Source organism: Glycine soja, chromosome 6, assembly GCF_004193775.1.
Source record: "Glycine soja cultivar W05 chromosome 6, ASM419377v2, whole genome shotgun sequence".
In the NCBI taxonomy this organism is placed as follows: domain Eukaryota; kingdom Viridiplantae; phylum Streptophyta; class Magnoliopsida; order Fabales; family Fabaceae; genus Glycine; species Glycine soja.
Genome location: NC_041007.1, coordinates 34,236,247 through 34,247,874, shown reverse-complemented (window position 1 = coordinate 34,247,874; position 11,628 = coordinate 34,236,247). Strand labels below are relative to the sequence as shown.

Sequence of the window (11,628 nt, the reverse complement as noted above, 5' to 3'; positions counted from 1 at the left end):
CGTAACTTATTAATTTTTTATTAGGTTTAGTTTAAATTTTTTATATGGTACATTACATTTAATTTAAATATTTGATATGATAAATTAGAAATAGTTTTAGGTACCGTAAATTATTAATTTTAAATTAGGTCACAATTAAATTTTTTATATTGCGTTAGTTTCAATTATTATTAGTTTCATATAGTATGTTTAAATTCGAATAGTTTTGCGTATTTTAAATTATTAATTTTGTATGCTAAATTATTTTACTTGTAAGTATTTTAAGTTATTAATTTTGTATATAAATATTGTTTTAATTTTTAACCGCAAATATAAATTTTATATTATATATTTAAATTTATATTTGTATGTAATTTAATTTATTTGTAGAATATATATGAATTAGGTTATTTGTATAATATATTTTGTTATTAAAATTAAAAAAAAATTTGTTATTTATGTAAAGTTGTGTTTGGATGTGATTTATTTTATTTGTAGAATATATTTAAATTTCGTTGATTGTATAATATATTTTGTTATTGAAATATTTGAAATTTGAAAAATATAATTTGTTATTTATTTGAATTTTGGAGAGTATATTTAAATTTTATTATTCATTTTATTGTATTATATTTTATTTTGCAGGATCAATGGCATTTTCATCGTCATGCTCATCAAATATACAAACTAGGTTTGGTCCAATTGGTGGTGACGTTTTGTGGATGCAACCTAAACATGTTTCAGAACATGTTTGAAATGAGGAACCAGACAGAAAAATACACATCAGACGAGTTGTCCCCACGTATCAAGGTGAAAACAAATAACAGAGGAAATTGTTCCTCTGCTTCGGCAATGTGGTTTTTACGGGATAATGAAGATGAGATCCCTAAAAATAAATGCGGCATTAATTAGTGCGTTGATTGAAAGATGGAGACCCGAAACACACACGTTTCACTTGAGATGCGGAGAGTGTACCATTACCCTTTAAGATGTGTCAGTTTTATTAGGTGTTCGTATTGAGGGGGCACCATTAATTGGTCCAACAAATCTTGATTGGACTGATTTATGTGAAGAATTATTAGGAGTCAGACCACAGGAAGGCGAACTTGAAGGCAGTGTGGTTAAATTAAGTTGGTTGGCTTAGCATTTTTCACACCTAAATAACCATGACGGTAATGTAGAACAATTACAAAGGTTTACCTGTGCATGAATCCTTAGATTCATAGGAGGTGTCTTTTTTGTTAACAAAAGCAGTAGCAGAGTTTCCCTACGATACCTACAATTTTTACGTGACTGTGAACAGTGTAGCACGTATGCATGGGGACCTGCCGTGCTTGCGTATTTATATAGAGAGATGTGCAGCGTCACCGATTACAAAGTTAAATCAATAGGAGGTATGTGCATCTTAATCCAAATGTGGGCATGGGAATGATGCACGACTTTGGCTCCAAAAAGGACACCTCCCGTAATAGAAAATAAACCACTCGGACACAGGTTTGTCATTTAAAAAATTAGATTTCATTTGAAAATAATTAATAATGTAACGTGTTGACAATGATGATTTCATTTTTTTGTAGGTGGCTGCGACGTGGAAATCAGCATATTGGCAATGATGATCTTAGAGTTTTCCTTCACAAATTGGATATCATGAAACGACATGAGGTAAGAAGATCGTAATGTATTGGTTAAATGAAATGTTAATATGTTATGTTTGATTGAAAATTGACAACTGTGTTGTTATATGCAGTTTGTGTGGGAGCCTTACACAGCAACTGTGATGGCAGCGTTGCCTCCAATTTGTGTGGTTGGAAGTGTAGCATGGTTCGCGGTGGTGCCACTGATTTGTTTCCATGTTTTTGAGTGGCACCAACCCGATAGAGTTTTGTGACAATTTGGAATGCAACAACCTATTCCCAGGTGTCCTTCGCAACCGCAGAATGTCCATGGCATAATGGTCAAAGGAAAACAAGATGAAAATTGGTTCCAGCTGTTGGCCCCAATGATCAGTCAATTAAACAATCGAGCTAAGTTTAGGGTCGACGTTTATCCTCGACAGGAGGGCCTACTGAGTTTTAAATCCGACTACATGGTCTGGTATAGGCGTAAAACAAAGATGTTTGTCGACCCAAACAATGTAAACACAACTACATTGGTATTTATCTGTTTTTCAATGTTTAAGTTCAAATTATTTTGTTAAGCATGAGCATTAATTTCCTGACGCTAATAATTGCAGGGTGAAGTTGTGGAGACTTTACAGTATATGGTGTCACCACAAGGGAGGAACACATGGACAGTTGATGATCTCGTGCCTTACGTGGAAAAGTTAGCAATTTTATTTGAAGAGCAAAAGAGAATCACTGAGCCAGTGTCACATGGTCCAGCATCAGAGTGTCAATTTCCAACACAAGAGTTTCACATTCATCAGTCAAGTTTTGAAACTCGGGGCATAGGCAGACGAAGAGAGGCTGTTGAAGCGGAAGAATATTCCCAACAAATGATGGAGCATGGTCATGGAATGTATTACACGCCAACAACATTTTCTCAGTATCCTTCACAGATGTATCAGTATCCTTTTGAAGGTCATCACACTGATACTTCTGCGAGCGAACATTCGTTCGGTGGTGTTGCGGAAACACATCCTCATTTTTCATGGCCGACTATGACTCCTTCACAGCAACACGATGCCCCAATGGCAACACCTAACGCCCCATTAGCTCCGCAATGGAATGTACCCGGAGCAATACCTGATATGGGTGACTTATTAGGTGTTGATTTGCGTTAGGAGTTTTCTGCTAAGGCTGAGCAAGTAGAAGCGGGGAGACATCGCGGCAGAAGAAATCTTGATCGTCAAGCGCGAAGATGGGATCAACCATGTGGCACATCCTCACGACATCACAGACATCATAACGATTGATTTTGTTATCTTTGTTTAAATTTGTTGTTGTATGTATGACATTTGATTTTGACAGTTAATCTATCGTATCTCATTTATTAGGCCTTACTAATGGATATAGTTTATGTCGCGCATCAAACTATAATAATAAATAAAGTTTAAAAATAAAAATAAAGTAGACAAACGAAAAATAAATAATTTTAGTAACTAACGACAAACACCAATGCCATATGTGCAGATAGTCCACATTGACTAAGTCCATAGTTCATCATTGTAGATAGTTCTCCTTTAGTATCAATTTGAATACCCTTAACTACAGCATTGGACTCCCCACTTTCACTCAAGCTGTGTTTAGGGTTGAGGGGTTATTATTTAAGGTTTGTGGTTTATGGTTTAGAGTTTAGGGTTTTTGGTTTATGATTTGGGGTTTAGGGTTTGTGGTTTAGGGTTTAGGGTTTGGGGTTTAGTGTTTGGGGTTTGGGGTTTGGGGTTTAGGGTTTGTGGTTTATGGTTTAGAGTTTAGGGTTTGTGGTTTGTGGTTTGTGGTTTGTGGTTTAGGGTTTATGGTTTATGGGTTAGAGTTTAGGGTTTAGGGTTTTCGATTTGGGGTTTAGGGTTTTTAACTAACGGATTCATTGAACCCCACAAATAACTAAAGTACACAAACCAAAATAAGTAATATTTTTAACTAACGAATTCATTGAACCCCACAAATTAAATACATTGAAGAGAACTTAAACCAATACAAGTTACTAGAGTAACATTCATAAATCAATGATTTGAACAACTCCCACGCTCAGATTGCATTGGGCAGCGACGCCTGTTATGCCCTTCTGCTCCACATCTACTACATTTTTGTTGGTGCTCAAATGATTCGACCCAATCCATCTCATTCCTCATCCTTGTTGATTTTGGCCGACCTTTCGCACAAATTGTAGTTTGGTCAGGGATAAGTGTCCATGCTTCATTAGAAGGAGGAATAGTCGCTTCATTCCCAAGAGGCCACCATTGTACAGAGTAAGCTTTTATGATGTGCTCATTTGTGTAAACAACATCTATATATTGGTAGTAATTCATGTTCACGTAACCACAAGCTGCAATAATGTGTGAACATGGATAGTGAAGCGCATAATACTTTCCGCATTGACAATAATGGCCATTCATGTTAACTGCCCACTTTTGTCTGCCATGTTGCGTTATAGGATTGAAGGTCTCCTCAACTTCAAACCTTGTCGAGTGGATATCATACACACGAACGATGTGCAAACAAGCTTGTTCTTGATTTTTTTCTAAGTTTTTTAACAAGCTTAGAACAATATACTTGTCCTTCATTTAATTGTCTTTGGGCTTGGCGACCACGATCAACAAAGTACTTTCGACACCTACTGTATGTTGATTTCACCAACGTTGTTATCGGTATGTTGCGACAATCCTTCAAAACCTTATTTATACATTCGGAGAGGTTGTTTGTCATGTGACCATATCGACTTCCTTCTCTATCATAAGCCATGGTCCATTTTTCCTTTGAAATGTGATTAATCCACGTTGCTATGGCTGGACTCAGTTGGCGAAATTTTTCTAAATTTTGATCAAAAATATGCTTGCAAGGAGTATAGCCTGCATGAAATTAGTTAGCAACAACAATTTTAAGTATATGTCAAACTTAAATTAAGGTGAGCATGATCAACGAAATGTTACCCAATTTCTTCAACATTTCTTTTTGTTTGGCATTATTGAATTTGCGATTGAAATTGCTCGCTATGTGTCGGACGCAGTAAACATGATAATCGTGGGAAGGTTGCCAATCAAACGTTTCATTAGCCACAGCGGACTTTATACTCGTGTGACGATCAGATATGAGACAAATACCATTTTTATCTGTGACATGTTGACGCAAGTGTGCCAAAAACCATGACCACGCTGTTAATGTTTCACCTTCGACCACGACGAATGCTAGAGGAAGGACACCACCATTGCCATCTTGTGATGTGGCCATCAAGAGGGTCCCACGGTATTTTCCGTACAAATGTGTGCCGTCAACTTGAACGATTGGCTTACAATACTTGAAAGCCTCTTTACATTGACCAAAAGTCCAAAACACTCTATGAAACTGACGGTGTTCACGACTAACTGTATTTCCAACAACAAAATCGTCATGTAGTATTTGAAAATAGGATCCGGGAGAATGATTTTGCATGTGCGTTAGCCACGACAAAAGTTTTGCATAAGACTCTTCCCAATCGCCATATTCAAGTGCAATGGCTTTTTGTTTCGCCATCCAAGCCTTTTTGTACGACACCTTATACGCAAATTCACTGTTTATCCTTTCTTGAATCAAAGAAACTTTTATTGATGGATCTTCTCTGATCATGCCTGTTAATAAAAAAATGAAATTTAAATAACAATTAACGCAAAAGTACCATAATATGAACATAAAAAACGTACCTACTACAAAACTGGCAATTAAATATGAATCAAGCTTCTCGTGATATTGTGTCATAGTCATATTCAGACATGTGTGTGGTCCACCCCATTGTGTGACTTTCCAGGAATCGGTTTTTTTAGACAAAATTGCTCTCATATAAAAAGGGCAAGGACACTCCGCGCCTTTATTTAAGCAACAAACGACATACTTGTTCGATTTGCTTTCAACAACTTTGAAACTTTGATGCACCTTCATAACATATTGTTTCAATGCATTTTTTACCGCATATTTACTATCAAAATCCATGCCAACATATAATTCTTGCCCCACATTAAAACTCGATGGCAGCTCCAAACCGCAAATGTCCTCCTCATCAGGATGACTCCAGTTGATATTGTTATAATGCAAAGAATCATTCCAAAAAGGATTTTGAATTGGTTCTACACCTAACCGTTAAAAACAATATTTCATGTCAAGATCACAAAAACAACTTATTTACCATTAAACACAATTGTCATAAAATGATAAATGTATTCACGTATGTTTTTACTTAATAAATTATACCTTCTGTTGGGTGAACAATTCTTACTGGTTGAATCATGTCGGTGACTTCATCATCTGTATCAGATATATCATCAACACTATCATCTTCATCTAAAGACTTTTCAACGTATGAGTTAGAAACAAGATAATCATCATCATCATCTTCATCACCATGTAAGTTGCTTACATTTCTTGGCAGTTCCGGCTCATTATTAGATAAATTATTTCCACATGATGTAAGAGAATTTACAGAATGAAACATAGAACCACCAGCCACATCCTTTTCTATGTACAATTCCAGAACTGACATTTGATCTTGTTGTTGAAAACTTTCGATCATGGTTTCAACATCTTCATCATCACAAATTTGCAAAGCAACATATTTTCCTGAAACTAAAAATCTACAACTGATAGCAGAAATAATTTCATTATTTTCTAACTTTACCTTATCTCCAATTTTTTTTTCAAAGCATTAAAACTAATTTCACGTTTAATCTGAATCACTTTTTTACTGCCTTCAAAGATTATACCATCATTTTGTTCATTTATCCTTCCATTGAAATACAACACTGTTATAACCGAATTCATGATGTACCTACAAAAACAATATTTTAAATAATTAATCATAACAAATGAATTCAAAATAAATAAATCTAATCACAAAAAATATCTTTACTGGAACTTCACATTAAAACTTTATTCTTAAAAAATTTATTAACTTCAAATAAATAGCATGACAGAAAACTCAAAAACTTAGACGATTTCAACATAATAATTTTAAAGTCAGAATAAACCATCAACCAAGTTATTATTATAAATAATTAATCTTAACAATAAATAATAAAAAATACTACAAATACATTAAAATAAATATGATGACAGAATCTTAAAAGTAGAAATTTAAAAAGCCACGACCAAAATATCAAAGAACGCTTTCAAAGTAGACATTTTAATTACATTACAAAGCATCAACGAAGTTATTATTATAAAGACACACGAAAAAAACATCAACGGCGGCCTAATCTAATTAAAAAAATACTACAAACTTCATATTGAAAATTTTTTCCGGACTCAAAATAGTTACTTCAAATAAATATCATGTCACAAAATTCTTTTATTTTAAACACGGTTAAAGTTGAACGCTCAGAAATTTTTAACACAGAAGAACAATACATCAAGACCAACCTAATTTTATTAAAAAAAAATACTACAAACTTCATATTAAAAAATTTTCCCAGACTCAACATAGTTACTTGAAATAAATATGATACCCCAAAATTTTTGGATTTTAAATACAGTTGAAGTTTAACTTTAAGGCTGATAAATTTTTAACACACACTAACAAAACATTAATACCAACCTAATTTAATTAAAAAAATACTACAAACTTCATATTTAAATTTTTTTCCCCACTCAAAATACTTACTTAAAATAAATATGATATCACAATTTTTTTTTATTTTAATTAGACTTCAAGTTCAAGCCTCAAAAAATTAAAACATATACGAACAAAGCATCAACAAAAATGCACACGAAAAATTGATGGCACACTTCAAAAAATATATTTGATGGCACACACTTGTTTTGATTCTGAACTTTGAAGGCTTTAAGGCTTACGAACTAATAATTGCTGCAGAAGGCAAATTTGGAAGTTCTGAAATTTTTTAAAATGCACACGAAACCATACGAGGAAGAAGCAGCTATTTAACCTGAACGTTTTCGCCAATGGCCTTGGCGTTATCCACCTATATCACCAATGGTATTGGCGTAATGCAGCCTGTACACCCTGCTCTGAAGCCCTAAGCCCTAGCCTGCGAGTCCTGTTGTGCTGCACCAGTGCATGGCTATGTCGCCACTGCATCTGGCGAGACCCAACTGGGTCTAACTCGCCAGTCAAAGTGGCGAGTCCAGCTGGCACGAAATCGCCAGTACCAGTGGCGATTTCTTCTCCACGTGTCGCTGCAGCCTCAAGTCGCCAATGCTGCTGGCGTTTTCTTTGAAACTTACATGCACCCTACGTACAAAACAGACCCATGCCGGAAATTGTTTAAAAACAGCCCCACTTTGGAAATTACTTTGTAAAAGAAGCCCCAGGGGGGAAATTTGCCAAACAACTAGTCTCTTGATTACAATTGACTTTCTGAGAAGAATAGAAAGATTACTCTCCTTTAGAGTGGATAATACAATTTGAAGTTCCTAGATGAACTCTCAATAGATTTGCAAGTGTTTACCCAAGAGTTGTTGAGAGAGCATTTTACAATGAAGTTCTCTTGCTTTTTGAAATTAGACACACATATATATAAGCCCTTCGTGCCTTTTTAAAATGATTTGAAGAGATGTGTCTTTTCAAAAAGCTTTTTCTGAATTTTTTCACTGGTAATCAATTATAGGTTTCTGATAATCGATTACACAAATATATTTTGAAGGGTCATGACTTTTGAATTTGAATTTCAAGAGTTCCGTTGCTGGTAATCAATTATAAACATCGGGTAATCGATTACAAGTTCAAAATTCAAATTCAAAACCCTTTTTAATAGCTATTTTTCACAATTGTCTTCTGATAATCGATTACACTGCTTGGTAATCGATTACTAGAGCCTTGGATGTCTTGGAAACACTTTGTTTTGAGGCAAGGCTTAATCTTGAGTTATTCTTGAAGCAAGGCTTTGTTTGTTGAAACAACCTTGTATTAATCTTGAAGCAATGCTTATCCTTTGAAGCAACCTTGTTTGATTCTTCTTTGACATCATCAAAATCACGTATTCATACATTCACATTCTCCCCCTTTTTTATGATGACAATCATTATCAAGTGATTTCTTTTCAACATCATTAAAACATGCATGATTCACATTCTCCCTATTTTTGATGATGACACTCATGATAAAGCAAATTCTTTTTGACATCATCAAAACTTGTATGATTTACATTCTTCCCTTTTTTTATGATGACAACCATCTGTAGGTTAGGAGCAACAACAAAAAAAAAATCTATGTGTATAGTTTACTTCCCCTTAATTTTGCAATGATTACTTATATGAGACAGTTGAAGATTTTATAGATTACATATATAAAAAGTTGTCTCATAAAAAATAGATAATTTCCCTTGCTATTTTATCTTTTATCTATCTCTCCCCCTTTGTCAACATCAAAAACAAATCATGAACAGAGAGGAGAAAACCATTCAGCAATTTATAATGAATTAAAAGAGTAGAGAATGCCATACCATACAAGTATCATTTCATGACCTAAAAGAAAATGTTATCGCTTGTTGGAATATATGAGAATCAAATACATATTTAGTATAAATAATCAAAACATATAATAAAAAAAAAATCATCAAAAGTAATCAATAATCAACATAACTCTCAAACACAATCATAAAAAACAATCATCAAAGACAATCAAAACTCAATCAAAAACAATCATCAAAGATAATCAACATAACTATCAATCATAATCATCAAGGACAATCAAAACTCAAGCAGAAAACAATCATTAAAACTCAAACAAAAGTTAACAATCATAGGCAAAAATAAGAAAAAATCGACAAACATTAAAATTCTCGCCATTGAAAATAAGAGGCATATTAATAGAATTTCCCTCAAGAAATAAAAAGTTAGATGAGGCCATAATTATTCTTGAAGTTTTTAAACTTTAGACAAAAATCCTGCTCTAATACCACTTGATGGACAAGTGGCCTCAGTATCTTAAGAATGGGGTTGAATTAAAATACCAAACTATCCCCAATTAAAATTTAACTCTCTTTTTAATTAATAATGAAACCCTAATTATGAATTATTTCAAGAATAATTCAAAATAAACTTCTTTAAAGTGAAATATAAACTGCAATAAATAAAAAAAGTTTAAGGAAAGAGAGAATGCAAACTCAATTTTTATACTGGTTTGGTCACGCCCTGTGCCTACGTCCAGTCCTCAGGCAACCCGCTTGAGATTTCCATTATCTTGTAAAAAGTTTTTTACAAAGTCTGAACCACACAGGGACAACCCTTCCCTTGTGTTCAGATAACCATAAAACTTAAGAGACCGATGATCTCTTGAACAGATCTCTTAGAATAAGAAGAAGAAGAAGAATTCTCTCTTTAAGAGAAGGATATTACAATTGAAGATCAATCATGATTCCTTGTTGAATTTGCAAGCGTTTTGGCCAATGAATATTTTGAGAGTTATAAGACAATTTTGTTTTTGAGAGGATAAGACAATGTTGTTCAGAAAAACTCTAAGGAATTTCGTGTCCCAAGTCACCTATTTATAGGCCCTTGATGGTCATTCAAAAACTTCTTGAACAGTTGTGACTCTTGGGATTTATTTTCGAAAATTCCTTACTGGTAATCGATTACAAAAAAGTGGTAATCGATTACATAGTTAGTTTCTGAAGAGTTGTGACTCTTCATACTAGAAATTTGAATTTGTGTCTAGTAACCGATTACACAAATGTTGTAATACATTACAGGCTTTAAAATTTGAATTCAAATTTCTAAAAGCTATTAAAAACAATTTCAACTTCTGGTAATCGATTACATACCTTGTGTAATTGATTACAGGCTTTTAAATTCAAATTTAAAATTTGTAAAAACTTTTTCAGAAATCAATTTGACCACTGGTAATCGATTACATAGAAAATATCATATTTTTGAAATCACAAAAAGCTTTTGGAAAATATCCTTTGGCCAAACCCGTGCATCATCAATTAAGGAATGCTTTCTAACATTCTAGGAACTAATTTCATCATTTTTCTTGAATTTCTAAGTTCTTGACTTGGATCAAACTTGAGAAGCGCTTATCTTTGACATCATCAAAACTTCATATCATATATGCTTCTACATTATATAACTAAAAGCAAGAAAACTTCCCAATAATAATAATCCTGCCCAACCAGCATATCATGAATCATTAGTGTAGTGATGTATGCCATATGAGTAACCAAAAATGATGTGATATTTCAATAGCATAAGGGACCAAAAAGCAAATAGAATCAGTGAAAGTTAATTGATTACCCATTGTTTTGGGTAGCCGATTCCTAAATATAAAATAAGGATAAAATTGGCCAACTACAATATTATCAATGGTAGATTGCAATTTATGGAGAGAAACCAAAAATTAGCCATAGAATTATGGAACACAGCACACTCTGGCAAATGATGTACAACATGGCAACCATACAAAATGCATTTATATATAGAACAAGACATGCATTATATAAGGTTAACAAGACAGTACATAAACAAAAATGATAGTGTGGCAATGAGGGAAAAAGGAAATAAATCAAATTCAACAATACCCAGTTCTTCAAGCACCAAACTATCCCTAACAACAATCCTTGTTGAAATGAATTACTATGGCAACAATATCAAAGACCATGAGATTTCCTCTATCCTTTAATTATGAGAAAAAATTCATGTTGATGACAAAAGAAGGAATTTAACGACTGTTTGAATGTGGCACATGCAAAATACTAGGGCACTTGAACCACAATAGCCTCAAGTTGCTTTCTCAAAAAATGGTGTATGGTCAGGTTATAATTTGACAAAATGTAGTGTGTATGAAGGATATGTATTTTTGACAAGCATGGTAACCATTTTTAAAGGATATGTATATATGTTTCTCCTCCTCCACTTGTTCTTGTTTCAAAAAAAACAAAGCCAAATTAGCAGTAAATTAAAGCCTATATGCACAAGCTTAAGGCTTTGTCATTGAAGGCTAAGAGGAAAATGTCCACAAATAAATAAATAAGTCCCTAAAAACATTTTATGAGCATGGTATGGTAAA

At 33.5% G+C, this 11,628-nt stretch overlaps 1 protein-coding gene across 1 annotated transcript; it reads left to right on the top strand.

The window, feature by feature from the left end:
• The first annotated feature begins 1,745 nt into the window (after positions 1-1,745).
• LOC114414317 lies at positions 1,746-2,970 on the top strand. Its single transcript, XM_028378594.1, has 2 exons — positions 1,746-2,131; positions 2,213-2,970. The coding sequence occupies exons 1-2, from the start codon at positions 1,877-1,879 to the stop codon at positions 2,759-2,761; spliced, it is 804 nt and encodes a 267-aa protein (XP_028234395.1). The 5' UTR covers positions 1,746-1,876; the 3' UTR covers positions 2,762-2,970.
• Positions 2,971-11,628: the final 8,658 nt, after the last annotated feature.

What these genes read in the sequence shown, in the direction of transcription:
- LOC114414317 (XM_028378594.1), top strand. Translation starts at nt 1,877, where the DNA reads ATGCAACAACCTATTCCCAGGTGTCCTTCGCAACCGCAGAATGTCCAT. An exon ending in ATGTAAACACAACTACATTG is followed by an intron (nt 2,132 to 2,212) that starts GTATTTATCTGT and finishes TAATAATTGCAG; the next exon opens with GGTGAAGTTGTGGAGACTTT.